The sequence below is a fragment of the Garra rufa genome, chromosome 23 (assembly GCF_049309525.1).
Source record: "Garra rufa chromosome 23, GarRuf1.0, whole genome shotgun sequence".
Taxonomy (NCBI): domain Eukaryota; kingdom Metazoa; phylum Chordata; class Actinopteri; order Cypriniformes; family Cyprinidae; genus Garra; species Garra rufa.
Genome location: NC_133383.1, coordinates 5,335,549 through 5,355,620, shown reverse-complemented (window position 1 = coordinate 5,355,620; position 20,072 = coordinate 5,335,549). Strand labels below are relative to the sequence as shown.

The 20,072-nt window shown below is 35.3% G+C and overlaps 1 protein-coding gene across 2 annotated transcripts in view; it reads right to left on the bottom strand.

Annotated features, from left to right (window-relative positions):
- Positions 1–20,072, bottom strand: part of ttc28 (tetratricopeptide repeat domain 28) — a 253,373-nt gene that overhangs the window by 67,809 nt on the left and 165,492 nt on the right. For both annotated transcript variants that reach the window (XM_073829886.1, XM_073829887.1), the window contains exon 6: positions 2,162–3,503. In XM_073829886.1, coding sequence (XP_073685987.1) covers positions 2,162–3,503 — 1,342 coding nt within the window. The remainder of the gene's footprint in view (positions 1–2,161; positions 3,504–20,072) is intronic.

The window sequence follows — 20,072 nt, the reverse complement described above, 5'->3', positions numbered from 1 at the left end:
TGAAAAGATGGATCTCAAAATCATACAGTGATTGTTGGAAAGGGTTCAAATACACAAAAATGCAGAAAAACCAAAAAAAAAAAAAAAAAAGGTGAGACCTGAAGGATTTTTCTGAAAAACAGCAGGCAGTTTAACTGTTCAGGACAAACAAGGGACTCATGAACAACTATCCATAAACAACAACAAAAAACAGCTGTGAATCATACAGGTAACAACACAGTATGTAGAATCAAACGTATAGTATGTAAACTTTTGAATTGTCTTTTGTGGACTATATTTAAACGTCTTTAAAATTAAATATCTTATTCAGATCAGTACTAATTAAAAAGACAACATGCATTTTTTGTATGATCCCTCTTATTTTGGTAAAATAATTAACATTTTGCAGATTCTGACCTCAACTGTACATATACCTGTAATGAAACTGCTGCTTATCACATGCCACATGGATTAACGTGAACATATTTTGAGATATCAAACAAGAAAATCTTTTATTCAGAGTTTTAAAACTGAGTCATTAATCAATCAGAACTGATTTATGGCAACAAACTGAATTCCAATATTGCTTGTTTGCTATACATATTAGAGATGCTATTTAAACATCTCATATTCACAGGACAGCGGACAAGTAAGGATAATAAAAATGGTACATAACAGTCTTTGGAAACGAAACAGCCAAATAAGAAGTGAATTAAAACTGCACTGGCATTTTTATTTGCCTGCTAAATTGTAAATATTTGATATTGCCCAACATGAATAGCAAGCATTCACCATGTAAAAAATGCGATCAATTCAAATGCAAATAAGCACTAACATAAACTAAGCGCAAATAAAACAAAAAAATACATGAAATGTGTCCAAGTATTCTTAAAAATTAAGAGTCAAAGCAACATTTAAAGAGATTCTGAAGTACTCAAGAGATACTGATTCCCCAGTTTGAATGTGAGAAGCACAAAAAGTGCTTTTATGCTGTATGCATCTCTGTGTACATGCGTGCAGCCCAGCATACTGTCATTTCATCGTGCATGTTGATGGTGGGGTCGTGCTCTGATACAAAACAATTCCATTTTCAATCTGTTGCGTGTTGTGAGAGCGCTCTGTGTAGGCCTGCTGACCTCATGGTGTCAGTCCTCATGCACCCCTGACACAGTAAGTGCCTCTATCAGACTGTAGCAACTGGAATAACAAGCAGCCTGTTGCATCATCACGAGACTCCACAGCTCAAGAATGCTAATAAATCACTCACGCTATGTAAAAAAAGTAATCTAATCTTGGCTAAGAGCATATTACATTGAAGTGACTACTACTTGTGCAGTTTTTACAGTGGCGTCTAAAAGTATTTAGGCACTTGAAGGATTTACTCATCCTCTTGTCAATCTAAATAAAAATGGAATTCAATGGGGTTCAGTGTAGTTTTGAATCCCACCAACTTCCATTGCACGAATTAAAACAGGAAATTTGTTCAAAACATCATCTTCTGTGCTCAACTGATTTAAAACAGCTTGAAGGCAAATCATAACACTTTTCATTCTTGGGTGAATTATCCTTATGTCACTTAAAAATGCATGAATGCTGTTTGATCAGATAACAGAATCAAATCAACAGGCATTTCACTAAAAGAAGCTTGTTAGGTTTGAAATCAAAACATGAACATGTCTATATACTGCAAGAACAAGTATGTGTCTTATTTTCCAGTTAAAATACCTAAATAATTGTCTCAAGATACATCTCAAGATGCATTTACCACAAATGCAGTTCAGGACATTAAAAAGAGACCTTAATGAGTTCTTAGGACTTGTTTTCCAACTAAACTATTTGAAAATCTTTAAAACAAGATATAATTTAGTCGAGATGCAACACTGCATAAGATGTTACGTTTTTTTTTTTATAGAATGTGAATTTTGTCTTACTGCACTAGCATATTTTTTACACTTGTTTTATGTTATAAACAAGTTTAAAACAAGTGAAAAAATCTGCCAGTGCCGTGAGACAAAATACACTTGTATTCAAGATGCAAACTGAAAACAAGTTGCTTATTTTAAAGATATTTTGAAAGAAAACAACAATTTGTTTGCAGATCTAAGTGTTGTTTTTGTCTCCAAGTATGTTTTGGGGCCAGTATAAAATGATAAATAACATTAAAAAGAACTTGAATTCTTACCTGTGTCCATTGCCAAGACCTCTGTATGCCTTCTCCTGGTCCTGCATATGGTTGAGGCTCTGTGCCACAGAGAGATACTGGTCGTAATATTTAATTGCCTCTTCAAAATCTCCCAGCGAGTCATAGCAGTCTCCCAAGTTCCCATAAGCACGACCACGGTCCAGCACGGCCTCGTTTCCACTGAGCTGCTGCAACATCGCCAACTGTTGCTCAAAATAGCCAATGGCTTCCTCCATTACTCCCATGTTCATTTTTGTAATGCCCATGTTACCATAAACCTGGGCCTCAACACTGGGGTCCTTCAGTCGCTGGCCGAGCTCAAGCTGTTCCTCGTAGCACTTAAAGGCCATAGTGTACTTTCCAAGTGACATGTAGACGGCGGCGAGGTGTCCATGAGCCTGGCACTCTCCCTGGATGTCGCCCAGCTCCTGGTACACCTCCAGTTCCTGGGTGTGGTACCCTAAGGCCTTGTCAAACTTCTGTAGCATCCGGTAGGCGGCTCCCAAAGCGGCGTAGGCGTTCGCCTCCATCTTGCGATCCTTGACTTGGTGGGCCAAGGACAACTGCTGCTCGTAAAACTTGACTGCTCCGGGAACGTCCTTCTTGCAAAGGAAGATGTCTCCCAGGTTGCCCAATGCGCGGAAACGAGCTTGGGAGTTGTTCAGCGACTGCGCCAAGGAAAGAAGGTACTTCTGGCACTCCTCGGCCTTGCTGTAGTCGCCAAGAGCCTTGAAGGCCAGGCCAAGATTACAGTAGGCTTTGGCTTGACTTAACTTGTCATGGAGGTCCTTAGCAAGTGCCAGATCTTGTTCGTAGTACTTCACCGCCTCCTGGAAGTTTCCCAGACAGTAGTGCGCGTATCCCAAGTTGTGACAGACCTTACCCTCGCTCTCCATATCCTGCAAGTCCGGGGAAAGCCGTAGGTATTGTTCATAGTAGGGTACGGCTTGGGGAAACTCTCCCCGAGAGCAGTGGAAATTTCCCAAGTTGCCCAAGGCACGAGCCTCGCTCTGGATGTCCCTCAACTCTCGGGCAATGTTCAGATGATTCTGGTAATGTTGCAAGGCCCGATCATGCGCCCCCAGAGCTTGGTACGCCACCGCCAGGTTCCCATGCGTCGAAGCCTGCGAGGCACGATCGTTAACCTCCATAGAAATCTGCAACTCTTGTCGGTGGTAGCGTACGGCCTGGTCAAAGGCACCGAGGGCGTTGTAAGCGTTGCCCATGTTTCCATATGCTCTGCCTTGGGCAGCATAGTCATTTAGCTCCTGGGCAATGGATAGATGAGCTTTGTGCAGCTTCAGAGCGGTCTCGTAGTCCCCTTTCATCTGGTGAATGATTCCTGTAAGAAGAAAAGAATAGTTTCATTCAGTGCTTATCATGCTTCACAGGATAACCGAAATGGCTTTTCGATATCTTCCATTCCTCTTCATCTGTTAAAGAGGCTAAAGATTAAGTTTACATTTAAAGAAGCCCTGAACTACAACATACCCCAAGCAAATCACCCAACTGGAAAAAGTGAAATAAGATCTGAGAAAGGCCACTGACGCTTGTAGAAATATCTTTTAATTAAAAAGCAGATCTGATTTGATTTGCGTCGTCTCAACTCGCCTTCAATCAAAGTTCTGCGCCCCAAAGACATGCCAATATGAGGCGATGACAATCAAAAACAGCCAGATCTGCTCAATCCTGAGAGACTTTTGGGTTGCCTCACCACTTTTTCACAAAATTATCATTACCGTCATAACATTACAGTCCCGCCTCTCTGGTTCCAGTACAGTACTTGGGGGGAACAGGAGAGGAAAACGGCTAATGAATACTTCTGATGGAAAAAGCGTTTGAGGGCACCAGTAATGGGAAACTTTAATTGTGGTCCACACCACATCACTGTCTGCTTTAACCGGGTTTGAAAATTAGAGCTAAGTATTGGGGATAAGGAAAACTGCTGGGATGAGTGGAAAACAAGACGTGTCAGTGGGGCAAAACTGGGAAGTCTGTGGTGACCATTTGTGTAATTGTCAGAGATGCCGGCTGACCCGAAAATGAGCTCTAGGAATGGGATGCCAATGAAAACACATCGGAGGAAAGCAGCGCGAGATAAAAGGAGTAATGCGGAGCCACTGTTGATAGAGTGGCTTGGCATCTTGAGGGAACTCGCTTGGTCTGCTGACTGAGTCACGGGCCACGAGCGTGTCCTTCTGCGTGTGTGGAAGCAGGAGGCGACGGGGGTATCAAAATGGGTGAGGGGTTGCCCATCTGCTCAGTGTCAATACTCATGTGCCAAGGCAGGATTACCAGCATGTGGTAAATCCAATTAGATCCAGTGCCAAGCTGGTATCCTGACACTGAGGGCCCATTAGAGCTCTTCTCTATTCACAAATATTTCCTCAAAAATAGCCTCAGTCTTCAGTGGCTAATTATCAATACTTAACCCCATGATTCTTCATTTATCAGCGAGCAAAGCTTCAGACAGAAGCTTGTTTGAAAAGGAATCCTTTGAGACGTGTGCACTGAAACGTGCCAGACTCAAAACCTTTGATGAAAGAAACCAACACCTGCAGGTCTTTTTTTTTAAACGACCGATCCTGATTGTACTTTTAAACACTTTTATACTGCCTGTCCATTGTGACTGCCAACACGACCTAAAAAAACTTCCTTGAGCTAAAATCAGAAATGCTGAGCTAAACAATTCTACACTGTCAGGACATAAATACTCTTGAAAGAGGGGACTGCTATTAATTCACAAACAGTAGGGAGTGTTTATGTGCACAAACTACTTAAACTAATGGATCATTTACAGCAGTTGTTCTAAAAATGTGGCACGCTGAGTGCCCCCTGGTGGCATGCAACTTGGCTTAAAATTTCTAATGCTAAAAATGCTTGACAATTGACAAATTTGCACAATGTAAGCAATAGCATGATGAATGATGCATGCAACCGTAACGGTCACACCACAGCCGGCCTTATCTTCAGTATTCCGTATTAAGAATGGGGTCACGGCTACAAAACAAAAAGAGCACATCTTTGATAGGTCAGTTAAGAGGATTACACGGTCACCTGCGGACGCTGCAGGAATGCATATGGCCTTGTCGCTAAACTTAAATCCCTGGAGCCGACACTCGGGAGAGGACTAGGAAACAGGATCTGAGACTGATCGGAGGTCAGTGAAAAGGTTAAAAACTTCTCAGCGTCTGCTTTAAGGGGTGAATAATAATTGCAGCGCTGCAGTATTTGGCTAAAGACGACGCTAAGAGCCTCTGCCTACATTAGCAGAAGAGGGATTTTGATGATGTCTTTCCAGCTTTGATGCTCCGCTATGTGGAACGAGTGATGGGCAGCCCTTCAAACAAACATTAAAAATACTTCCCTCCCAAGGCGGTCGTTTCGCCCGAATGCATGTGAAATGTAGTAATTTAATCTTCAAATGGCACAATCTTCAACCCGAATGACTGAAACGCCATGACTTTTTTATTTTATTTTTTTACAGAGAACGTCCTACTTGAACTCATTACATAGCTGTCGCTTTTCAAGCGTTCCCGCTCCGTACAGGCTGACATATTCCGAATTAATTAGCTTTAGCGTGGACTCTCCTTTAAAGCTAGGCTTCCCGACAAGATTTTGACAACTAAATGAAGCCGATCAAGCCAGCAGTCATCAGATATGTGTTAAATTCTTAATATAGTACATTTAATAATAGAAGACATTTACTCTGATTTCATGTCAAAATCATGTCATGACTTTTTTAAAACATGCATGAAAAGATGTTAAGCTCAAAAGGGCTATGTGACTATCAAGTATATCAAATATGGGCTATATGTCCGTCAAATAAGTAAGCAATGAGCTTACTTGATGGACGTATAGCCCATATTTAAAGTCAAAAGTTTACATACACCTTGCAGAATCTGCAAAATGTTAATTATTTGACCAAAATAAGAGGGATCATACAAAATGAATGTTATTTTTTATTTATTACTGTCCTGAATTAGATATTTCACATAAAATACGATTACATATAGTCCACAAAAGAAAATAATAGTGGAATTTATAAAAATGACCCTGTACCGTGTACCTGAATGATGTTCATGCGTCCCTTGTTTGTCCTGAAGAGTTAAACTGCCCGCTGTTCTTCTTTAAAATCCTTCAAGTTCCACAGATTCTTTGGTTTTTCAGCATTTTTGTGAACCCTTTCCAACAATGATTGTATGATTTTGAGATCCATGTTTTCACACCAAGGACAACTGAGGGACTCATATGTTCCCCGATACTCCATAAGGAAAGGAAGGAAGGAAAGGAGGTGACGTGAGGCCAAGTATGGTGACCCATTCTCTGCTCTGCATTTAACCCATCCAAGTGCACACACACAGTAGTGAACACACACACACACACACACACACACACACACACACACACACACACACACACACACACACACACACACACACAGGGGACTCACCTCAGTCGTGAGGGTGGAGAGAGCGCTGGTAATTCACTCCCCCCACCTACAATCCCTGCCAGACCTGAGACTCGAACCTGCAACCTTTGGGTTACAAGTCTGACTCTCTAACCTCTAATTAGGCCACGGCTGCCCCTAATAAACTAATAATACAATAAACACGATGCATTGAATTTGAAAATCAGGGTAAATGTAACTTATTTTATCTTCTGTACTGTAGCTTCTGAAGGGCAGTACTACATGGAGAAAAAAAAAATTATATTTAGGTAAAATAAGAAAAATGCCTCATTCCGTTCAAAAGTTTTCACCCTCCGGCTCTTAATGCATTGTTTTTCCTTCTGGAGCATCAGTGAGCGTTTGAATCTTGTGTAATAGTTGCATATGAGTCCCTCAGTTGTCCTCGGTGTGAAAAGATGGATCTCAAAATCATAGTCATTATTGGAAAGGGTTCAAATACTAAAATGCTGCAAAACCAAAGAATCTGTGGGACCTGAAGGACTTCTCTGAAGAACAGTGGGCAGTTTAACTGTTCAGGACAAACAAGGGACTCATTAACAACTGTCATTAAAATTTACTGTAGATTTGTCTTTTACTCAGATTTTCAAATATGTTTTTGCTTCAAAACAAAGTTTGTGTTGATGTTGTGATTCATTTTGCAGCTGGTTGGAAAAACCAGAAACGACTTGAAACGACCCCTCTTAATGTCTTCACCTCAAACATACACTCTACTTATTTAACGGAAACCAAAATTGTACGCAAAGTGACTGCAATAAAAGCAGCTGACGGAAAGTAAAAACATCATAATAATAAGTGCAGCTGTATTTCAGCAGGCTTGTCGGTTCCACAGCTATTTTCCTTTGTTATGATTCCTGTCTGTCTCTCAAAACCATTGCAGTCTCGCCTCCTCCCATTTAAACGTGAACGCTAACTAGGCCCGATATTCCGCTGTGTGATTCATAGCTCAGAGCCAGTCTTGAAAAACCCCAGGGAAAACGGGGACAAACAAATGGCAGACTTTGAAGATTCTTGTGAGTCTAGGGTCAGCTTTGTTGTTGGCTTCAGACGCAGAGTAAAACAGTTGAACGCTGCGGCTGGCAACAGTTTGCCAGATGCATTAATTTTACATTAGGTCTCTTGCTGAAGAAGTCTTGTTTATTCTCTGCTTCCACTTTTAGCTAAGCAAAGCGCGGTTAGTGTTTTTTTACCATCCGCAGATTGTTGATAAACACCCTCCTAATGTCTGAGTAACGGGAGTCTGGCCTTCCAAATTCACTGGAATTTTCAAACCGTTTTGAAGATCTATTTTGGAATTTCCAAATATTCCATTTCCTGGTGGTTTTGGCGCACTTTCGCATAGTTGCACTGCCGCAGCGTAGTGGAGACGGCACTAAATGACTGTCTGTGGAAACAGGGCCTCGAACGTGACCGCTGGTAACGCCTGTCAAAGCAACACATCAAACGGGCTTTACACACTACACTTAACCCAGGGTTAATGCATTTTAACCTCGTGTTAATGATGCTTTTAACGCTTCTTTAAGCAACGTTTCACACTTGTAATTTTGAAAAGGGGTGAGCGCCCTGAGTTATGAAACCCCTTGGCGGTGCAAATCCAGTGGATATTCAGAAACTTCTTACATGTTTAAACATATAAATAATAATAATTAAATAATAATGCTATAAATTAACAAATAACAAATTGATACACACACTTAAAATCTCGTAAATATACACACGAGCCCAGAATTTACGAATACGGTATGAAATATCTAAACCTGATTACCCAGAACTAAGTAAGCACTTTAACCAGTGTGGGTTTTCATTAGAAGATAATGATTTACTTTATTTCATGAGAAGCTATTCACTACATTAGAGAGGAGCATTAGTTCTAAAGCGGCTCCATGGGTCTTTAAATGACTCGCAATATTAATCTAAGGAAAAAGAAATGAGATAAACCGGCTAATATTCTGCCTTAAGCTGTGGAGCGTAGAAAATGAAAATCAACAATGTGTAATGTTCTAAAACAAGAGTCGTGAGAGGAAATATCTACTGAAACACACACATTGCTAATAGCACTTAAGCCATTACTATTGACATTGCACTATTGTTCTGTAAAATTTATAATAATAATTTTAGTAAAATGAATTTACGTAATTTTACAGTGAAATAATACAATATTACATGATTGTTTATATTATTTAGTATATTAATATATTTTTTTAGTAATAATAAAAAATCATACTATAATAAATAAAAAGAATTATTTGTGACCCTGGACCACAAAAACAGTCCCAAGTCGCACGGGTTGATTAGCAAAATTTAACAATCCATTGCATGGCTCAAAATTTTTATTTTTTTTTTTATTTATTTAGGATATTAAGTAAAGATGTTTCATGAAGATATTTGGTAAATTTCCCACCATAAATATATCAAAACTTAATGTTTGTTTAGTAATATGCATTGCTAAGAACTTCATTTGGACAACTTTAAAAGCGATTTTATCAGAATTTAGATTTTTTTTGCACCCTTAGATTCCAGATTTTCTAATAGTTGCATCTCAGCCAAATATTATCCTATCCTAACAAACACCATACATCAATAGAAATCTTTATTGTAGAAAAAAAAAATTATATATATATATATATATATATATATATATATTTTCCCCTTAAATAATAAAATTTAAAATTAAGACTCATAAAAATGAAATAATACAATATTATGAGCAATATTTCTTATTTTATTTCTCATATATTTATTTTGTAATAATTATTAGAATTATTTTATAGTCATATTGGTATATAATTGTAATTTAATTTTGGCCAAATTGTGCAGCTTTTTTTTTTTTGTTGAGAAAAAACAATGACATTTTTTTCTCCAGAAGCAGAAGAAAAAAAAAATTAATAATTAATAATAATAATAATTAATAAAAAATATTATTATTATAATAAGTAAATATTATTTTTCTCAATTTTAAAGTGAAACAATACAAGTACTATTTTAATCTTTACATTTTATTTAATAATAATAATCACAATAATTACATATATATTTTCATTATAATTATTTTATAGTGATATTGATACATAACCAGAACATTTTTGTCTAAATTATGCAGCTCTATAAACAGCAGCTTTAACCTAGAGCTACTTTTTTACCTACTGCTAACTCTACTAAAAACAAACTTACTACTAACAATATTTAATTTTTTAATATTAGTATTGTCATTATAATATTGTTCTGTAAAATAAAATATGGCTGTTATTGTTATATATATTTTTTTAAAATCCTTCTTAATTTTACAATGAAATAATACAAGTAATATTCATATTTTTGTTATTTTTAGTAATAATCATAATAATAAAATAATGACTGATTAGGGGCCAGATTTACTATCAGCGCAAACTGTCTTTTGACATTAACTACTGTCTTCATTTTAAGATGCACAGTGAAGAATTAGCTCTGAAAAGGCATGGACACAGTTATTTTTGCACCTGACTTTATTAAATATGTATTTGTAGGAGTTTCCCTTTCAGACGCAAAATTTAATGGAGGAAACCCTAATAACACACAACACTATTGTAACACACACACACTCCTAAACCCACAAACATAGTGCTAAAGCTATATGCACACTCTGGAAAGCTCGTCTTCTCACGCTTGTACCCGCGCTGTGAAGTGTGTGTTTATGGCCTGCGGCTCTCGCTGAGGAGAATAAAGCCTCTGGTTACCGTCCACTCAGCACTATCACAACAGGCATCAAATTCACGCTGCTCAGGGCTTAAATATCGCAACAACAACCAAACTCAAAACCTGTTTTAATAAAATATGAGTTGAGATGGAGCATTAAAGCGATACTCCTGAGTGGGAAAGTAGGTGTTTTCAGGGCTTAGAGCAGAAGGAAACGTGTTTCAGGTGTGCTGGAGGGACAGACCTTTGAGCTTCAATCCAGACTGAATGAAATATGATTCAATTATTCATACTTACTGAAAAGTAATAGTACTTTTATAGTCAATAATAAAAAAATGCAGTATTATTAGTACAGGCTACTGTCACCGTGGTCAACCTGAAAAATAATGTGTGCAAAAATTGCAAAAAATATGCATTTTTCACACAATTATGCTTTTTAATGTATGACTGCCCACCTTTTTAATAGCTTTGATTCTGTATTTGTCTGAACAATTTTTTTCAGATTTTTAGAAAATTGGTCAAATGACTTAAACATTACAAAATTTTATAAGATGCCAAAATATTTGCAAATAACTTCTGTCGGGATGAAATTATAACCATGCATTGTAAAATATTATCGAAATTATGGACAAATGCATGTTTTTAGTAGCCTTGATTGCATATATTTCAAATTCATTTTCTTCAAAATTTTAGAAATGATTTTACAAACTATTATTAGACAAAAAAATATTTGCAAATTTTTAAAAAAGAAAAAAGAAAGGCACAAGATTGTGAACTTAAATTCTGCGATGAGAAAATTCTAACAATAATGCACAGCAAAAATTATGGAAATTACAGATGAATCACAAAATTGGTTTTCTTAATGCATGACAGCTCACTTTTTTAGCAACCTTGATTATTTATTTTACGAATTAATTTGTATAAGTTGCCAAAAATATTTGCAAATAAATTCTGTCATGACGAAATTATTACCATGCATCATAAAAATTACGGAAATTATGGACAAAACACAAAATTAGGCTTTTAAACACACTTTTGTTTTTTAATTGATTAATTCACCGTTTAATAATTTCCGTAATTTCTATGATGTATGGTAATAATTTCGCATGAGAAAATTTATTGGCAAATATTTTTGGCATCTAATAAAGGTTTGTAATTTTTATATTATATTTTATAATATAAAAATAAAAAATATAGATTTTTTATTTAAATACATTTTAAAATGTAATTTATTCCTGTGATTTTAAAGCTTAATTTTTAGCATTATTACTCCAGTCACATGATCCTTCAGAAATTATTCTAATATTCTGATTTGCTACTCAAAAAACAATTATTTATGTTTTTTTTTTCAGTTTTTTTTTATGTTAAAACTTCAGAGGAATAGCATTTATCTGAAATAGAAAACTTTTGTAACATGATAAATGTCTTCATCAATATATTTGATCAATTTAAAACATCCTTGCTAAATAAAAGTATATACCTTCTATAATTTCTTTGAAATCGAGTGTATAAAGTTACAAAAGCTTTTTATTACAAATAAATGCTGATCTTTGGATCTTTTTGCTCATCATAAAATACTGAATTTTTTTTTTAAATATTGATGATAATAATAATACTACAAAGAAGAAGAAGAAATGTTTTTTGAACAGCAAATCAGCATATTAGAATGATTTTTGAAGGATCAGTGACACTAATGATGGAATACAATTTAGCTTAGAAATCACAGAAATAAATTACATTTTAAAACATATTAAAATAGAAAGCAGCTATTTTAAATAGTAAAAATATGTCACAATTTAACAGCTTTTTCTGTACTTTGGATCAAATAAGTACAGACTTGGTGAGCAGAAGAGACTTTTACTGTTCAAAAACTTTTGACTGGTAATGTATACGATTTCAATTACATAAATAATGAATAAATAATAAGGTAATTAAGTTGCTTGTGGCTTCTACTTGAATGGGATTTTGCATTCAGAATACAACTAGTATCGACTACATGACTTTTAGTTACGTATTACAGATATAGACATCAGTGGCTAATAAAACACATTTGCTGAGCCAAATCAGCCTTTGAGTAAACATCTTAAACCTTTAATCAAACACGGCTGCTTTTCCTTTAAATATCTCCTGGCTTTCTCCGATTCCACCTTTGACAGCGAGATCAATTTGTGCACTTCCAGGTCTCTCATGGCGTGAGATTGTTAATTTTATAAGCGCTACTTTACTCTCAGCCTTTCCAGCTATTAATAATTTGGATCGATCAAATCGAACCGCTCCCTGTCCTGGACGGCGAGGCCAGCGGTGATTGAAAGAGTGCCGGGACGCTGGCGCTCCTGCGTTTTCTAAAGCTTAGCATGAGTCTGCAGAGGATGCATTACTCACCGCGAGCACATCTCATCTGTGCAACCTCTCCTACATCATTAGCTCTGAACAATAAACCTGTTCGCAGAGTAACAACCTCAGAGACGCTGGGAGTAATCTAGTAATATTTATATCCCCGTTTTAAACGAGCTCACCTGATCATACACGCTTCCAATACAAATTTATCACGACCAAACGCAAAAGGGGAAAGAAATTGATTCCATTTTTTACATGAGAGCTTCACAGGACATAAATTTCACCCTGCGGACTTCCTCGTGCGACTATGCAAATTCATCAACACTTGGAGTTTGCACACATAGAAGAGATGGAAATTAAAAAAAAAAAAAAAAAAAAAATGCAATGGTGAGTGTTTAACTAGTACTACAGCTCATACTTATGGTTAGAGATCTGAACAAACCGTAAATAATAAAATTTCGACAGGTAACTAAAAAAAAACTAAAAAAAAAAAAACTAAACTAAAAACACTAAAAATTATAAATAAAATTATAAATTGTTTAAAAAATTATATATATATATATAAATTAAAAACCTGAAATAAATAAGTTGAAGTTGTAAAATTATCAAACCTGAAATAAAAAAAAATTAAAACTACACAGAAATATTAATTAATTAATATATTACCAATTAATTTAGTTCAGAATTACCTAATAAAAAATACAAAAGTAAATAAAATAAAATAAAATAAAAATGTTACATGAAAAACCTAAAATTAAAAACACTCAAAATGATAAATTAAATAATAAATTGTTGTTTAAAAATTAAAATTATAAAAATACATATACATAAATGCTGCTTTGCCAGCTACCTGAAATAAATAAGTTGAAGTTGTAAAATTATCAAACCTGAAATAAAAATAAATTAAAAATAGCAAAAACGAACATACAAAACTAAAGCAAACTAAAATTAAAATAAATCTTAAGATGAAGTACTAAAATGACTAAACATGAAATAAGATTGAATTAATTATATATTACCAATTAATTTAGTCCAGAATTACCTTATAAAATAAAAAAATAAATAAAAATAAAATAAAACAACAAAATAAAATAAAATACCTAATATAAACTTAAAAACACTCAAAACTATAAATAAAATTACAATTGCTGTTTAAAAATTATGATTATAATATATATATATAACTAAAATAAATAAGTTGAAGTTTTACATTATCAAACCTGAAATAAAAATAAATTAAAACTACACAGAAATATTTTTTAAAAATAATAAAAATGAACATACAAAACTAAAGAAAACTAAAATGAAAATAAAGCTAAAGTTGAATGACCAAAATGACAAAAAAGAAAAAAAGATTACATTTTAAAATTATAAATGAAATTCTAAATTGTTTCTAAAAATATACTTATAAAAAAATATAAATGTTGCCTTGACAAATAACTGATATAAGTTTATCAAATCTGAAATAAAAATCTATTTAAAATATATAGAAATACCTATATAAATAATAAAACAAACTAAAAAAATAAAGCTGATAAAAAAATAACAAAAGCACATAATAAATATGCTAATTCAAAATGTTAATAAATATTACAATTATAAAATAAAACTAAAACAACATCACCGATTGACAATAAAATGGGTAAAAGACTAAATAATATTTTACAGGATCATGATTCATTTGATTTTTAGCATTTTGAAATAACGTAAACAATTAATAACCGATGTTTCAAGATCAATGCATATTTAACAGCAGGATTTGTAATCGATGCATTGAGAAATTTAGTGAATCCTTCACCCCTAGTTATGACGCAATTAATGATAATTGTCAAAAAGTACAAGTACTTGTTTGCAGAGAGTCATGCACTCACATTTTCTTCAAAAAACTTACAAATCTTGTATAAAACACCTGATTTCACTCCTTAGGTGTGCACTATCCAGTGCACTCTGCTGTAATCCTGATATTAACAGTCCTGTGGCAACATTTTTCTTTTGGGAGTTCATCTATTTATTTATCTGAGAGCAGCGAGCGTTTCGGATCAGATTGATGGAGCCGCTGTCGGAGGGAGGGAATGTGAGATTGGAGCAATAAAAGTCAGAGTGAGAGATTAGACGGGCTTTGAAACTAGAGGTCGACCGATCTATCGGTTTTGCCGATTAATCGGCACCGATAGTTGATTGGCCGAACTATCGGTTATCGGCAAAAACCCTTGCCGATAGTTTTTCCGGGTTGCGTTCTTTGCTGAAGCGCTCATGCTCCGCTGTTTTAGAGTAGAGGTTAAGCCACAGACCAATGTTTAATGTCAGGATTATTACCATATATTTGTATTGATTTAAAGTCATATTTTTAGCCAGCAAAGTTGTAGATTTAAAGATGCAACGTGACAAAGCAAACTTTGTTCATTCAGCCGAAAGAATCCTGCCGAGTCACAGCGCGCCATAGTTTTACATTACACCATATCTGTCCAAAATCATTGTTAATGTTCATAAAGACTTGACCCTGGGCTGTAAGATTGAGTATTGTGCATTTCAGCAAAATATTTGTATTTCTGTAGCGCTAATAATGTCTGTATGGTTCATATAGAACTATAATTTATGTTTTAGCCTTTTCTTCAGGCCCTTAAAGCATAGGTTACGCACTTGTTACGCACTTCATTTCACAATGCCATTTTCCTGTTCTTATTTGATTTAAATAACTCTGATCAACAAAAATATATATTAGAAATTAAGTTAAAAATTATACAAAACGAAATTCGTTTAAAGAGGGATTTTCCACAAATAAAAACGTACGAAGTGGTCAAAAATTGTGTCTGACCTTCTCCAATTCTCCCGGCGTATTTTCGTCCTATTCATACCACGTCCGACATTTACAAATAACACAAACTTCTTTCGTAATTAATATATTAAACTGAAACAAAATACAAACAAATAATATTTAAACATAAATGTAAAACAGAAAAGACATTGTTTCTGAAATGGCTGCAATTAACGATATAGATCGCACTTTCTCTTTCCGTTTGATCTAGACTAACCTTTGCTGGTTTTTTTATCTTTCTGGAGGTAAACATTTGCCCGTTTGGTGATTAAATAAACTGTTTTAGATTTCTGCTTGAACTACACGCGACGCGTCTTGTGTGTGTGTGTGAGAAAGAGATACCTGCGAGTTGTCCGCGCAACGCAGCGCTGCACTTTTGTCCGGTTGAGCTTGTGTTTTTCCCGCACATGGCACGTGTGCGCGCCAGAAACGCGGCAGGCTTCGTTGCACAGAATTTGCACTTTGAGCTACGTGTGCATTGTTTGACAGTGTGAGCTTTCAATCGCAGTATTTTACTTTAGATATGCCTTCATTTCTGCTGTTTGTAATGCAGTACTATTAGATGCACTAAACTCGCGCACTGACGGACTTTCACTTTCTCTTTGTGTTTGTTCGTCTTAAAAAGCTTGTTTGCAGATGAGGTTAAATGCACATGGATTTTCGAATACTTTCGATGTACACACAGTCAGTTATGTTTTCAGAGCAGGACAAAACATCTGATACATCGAAATAAATCTGTGCATTCGCTTGAATGCAGCCTGTTAAAGCAGCGACTGTCTGTGATCTCATCAGTAATAATCAAACGAAAAAGAAAACTATTTTCTGTAAACTTGCCGACACTTAAAGAATGCTTATTTAAAATAAGTAAATGTTAAAAAAAAGTAGCCTGCTTATATAATAAAAAAAAATAATAAAGTAATTTTTGCACAAAATAAATTTTATATAAAATTTATATGAAAATGGTGCCATGTGCATTGAAAACTGAGAATGTGACGCATGGTTATATTTAGTTGATATTGAAAATCGTAATTAAATTGAATCTTAATTTTAAGATGGCAAATATAAACAAAAAGCATAGAACCTGCAATTTTACATATTGTTAAAATGTAAAGATGACAATGAGCCCATTTGTAACATCAACTAAGATTAATGAAAGCTGTAGAATAGAAGTGTTGTTCCTTGTTAGAGTGTGTTCATTTCAACATTTACTGATATTTTATTAACATTAATGAACTATGAAATAACTTTAATGATCAATGTATAATAAATAATATTTTTACTCATTTACAAAGTATGGTTTAGTATTTAAAAAAAAAATAGTACATCGCTATTTTAAATGCTGTTCAGTATCCATTTTCAAAAACTATCGGTTAATTAATCGGTATCGGCCAGTGAGGTCCAACCTAGCTATCGGTATCGGTAAAAACCAATATCGGTCGACCTCTATTTGAAACACTTGGTTTCGACGGCTCCAATTTATCCAGTGTACGTCTCGCACACCGATGCTTTAGTGCCGCCGCAGAGCCTGCTGCAGGAGGAAGGGACGCGTTCTAGATGACTGAGTCATCGAGCCCTTAAACTGGAAATAGAACCATAAATATTCATTCACGCCGTTGTTTTTAATAACTAGACAAATGCAATGCGCAAAAGCAATCATGACTGTATATTTCTAGCTAATAACATTATGTATTGGCCTTAATTTGTTTTCTTGGGGAAGCTTTGAATTTTAATTTCTGCCAGCTTTATGTTTAATTAAAGGAATAGTTCACTTAGAAATCTGAAAAATGTCATTATTTATTCAGTAAAACAATTTTAATTTGTTCAGTGGCGCTGTATGGAACATTTCCTGCTGAAAAGGCCGTCTTAAACCAGTGTAAGTTGGTTTCCTGATGATCTTAGCTGGTTTAAGCTCATCTCTCAGCTTGAGCAGCTGGTCTTTAGCTGGTTTAGTTGGTTCAAAAGTAGCTGAAAACTAGTCTGACCAGGCTAGAAGACCTTCAAACCATATCATCATTGATTGTGATGGGAAGCATCATATTTGAATCTTTAAAATTGATATGTGCAGCAAATAATCAGTTAAAGTTTGATTTATTCCTCAAATAAGGCTTTCATTTGCGCACAAGTTGTACTAACTTCTTTTACAGTCCTTTTAGGAGCTCAACAACTTGAATCACTGTCCAATTTTATTATATGTGACCCTGGACCACAAAACCAGTCATAAGGTTCAATTTTACAAAACTGGGATGTATGCATCATATGAAAGCTCAATAAATAAGCTTTCCATTGATGTATGGTTTGTTAGGATATGACAATATTTGGCCGAGATACATCTATTTGAAAATCTGGAATCTGAGAGTGCAAAAAAAATCAAAATACTGAGAAAATCACCTTTAAAGTTGTCCAAATTAAGTTCTTAACAAAGCATATTACTAATCAAAAATTACATTTTGATATATTTATAGTAGGAATTTTACAAAAAATCTTCATGGAACATGATCTTTACTTAATTTCCTAATGATTTTTGGCTTAAAAGAAAAATCGATAATTTTGACCCATACAATGTATTTTTGGCTATTGCTTCATACCCCAGCGACTTAAGACTGGTTTTGTGGTCCAGGGTCACATATGTCAAAAAAAGAAGGTTCAACACTTTGTTGTTATTTCCCTTTAAAAAGAACATCTTAAACCAGTCTAAGCTGCTTTTCTGATGGTCTTAGCAGGCTTAAGCTGGTCTCTCAAATTGGCCAGCTGTTTTAGTTGGTACAGTATAAAAGTAGCTGAAATGCAGCAAACAGACCAGTCTGATCAGACTAGAAGACAAGCAAACCAGATCATCGCTGATTGTGATGGGATGCATCAGGTTTGATTGTTTAACACTGAATCCAATCACAGTATCCAAAAACAGTATCCAATCATGAGGCTATGTTTGCTGACAATCTTAGCTGGTTTAAACTCGTCTCTCATTTTGGGGATCTGGTTTAGTTGGTCCAAAAGTGGCTGAAAAGTGCCTCAACCAGCTAACAGACCAAAAGACACCCAGACACCTAGAAGACCTGATCATCACTGATCTTGATGGGATGCATAATATTATTTAAGCTGGTATCTCAGTTTGGGAAGTTGGTTTAATTCATCTAAAAGTAGTTTAAAACCAGCTAACAGACCAGTCTGACCAGGCTAGAAGACCAGCAAACTAGATCATGACTGATCATTATGGGATGCATATCATTATTTTCTGTTAAAAAATCTTTCTTATGACCTTCGCTGATTCAGGTTGGTCTTTCAGCTTGGGCAGTTGGTCCAACGGTAGCTAAAAACAAACGAGTCTGACCAGGTTAGAAGACCAGCAAACCAGGTCATCTCTGATTGTGATGGGATGCATAATGGTGTTTACTGCTGAAAATGCTGTCTTAAACCAGTCTAAGCTGGCTGGCTGAAAATCTTATTTTGTTTAAGTTTGTCTTTCAGCTTGGAGATCTGGTTTAGTTGGCCCAAAAGTAGCTGAAAACAAGGTAACAGACCACTCTGATCAGGCTAAAAGACCAGTCAACAGGATCATCACTGATCATTATAGGATGCATATTGTTATTCCCTATTAAAAAGGCTGTTTTAAAACCATATACTGGTTTCCTGATGATCTTAGCTGGTTTAAGTTGGTCTTTCAACTTGGGCAGCTAGTTTAGTTGGTCCAAAAGTGGCTAAAAATGCTCAAATTAACTAAAAAGCAACATTTTTAGAGCTCAACAGTGTAAATTACGGTCCATTTTCAATATAGAGCAAAAAAAAAAAAAAAAAAACTGGAAAATTCAACTAAACCAATGATGTTATTTCCTGCTAAACCAGTCTAAGCTGGCTGGCTGATGATCTTATTTGGTTTAAGCTGGTCTCCCAATTTAGGCAGCTGGTTTTAGTTGGTCCAAAAGTGGCTAAAACCAGCTAACAGACCAGTCTATCCAGGCTAGAAGACCAGCAAACCAAATCATTGATCGTAATGGGATGCATGATATTTGAACATTTAAAATTAAAATTTGCAGCGAATATTCATTTAAATGTTGATTTGTTCTTCCAACAAGGCTTTTTTATTCACACACAAGTTACACTAACCACTGGTTTTCTGATGATCTGAGCTGGTTTAACCTGGACTCTCAGCTTGGATAGCTGGTGTAGTTGGTCCAAAAATGGCTTAAAAGTGCCCAAACCAACTAAAAGACTGACTTTTTTGGAGCTCAACAGTGTAAATTACTGTTCATGTTCAATATATGGCAAAGGAGCAGCTTGAACCAATGTTAATATTGTCATTTCCTGTTCAAAAAGGCCATCTTAAACCAATCTAAACCAGTTGGCTGATGATCTTAGCTGGTTTAAGCTGGTCTATCTTGGGCAGCTGGTTTAGTTGGTCCAAAAGTGATTAAAAGTGCCCAAAACAACAAAAAAATGAAGTTTTTAGAGCTTAACAGTGTAAACCGCAGACCGTTTTCAATATATAGCAAAAGAACAGCTGGAATATTCAACTAAACCAATGCTGTTATTGTTATTTCCTGCTAAACCAGTCTAAGGTTGGCTGATGACCTTGGCTGGTTTAAGCTAGTCTTGGGTAGCTGGTCCAAAAGTGGCTGAAAACC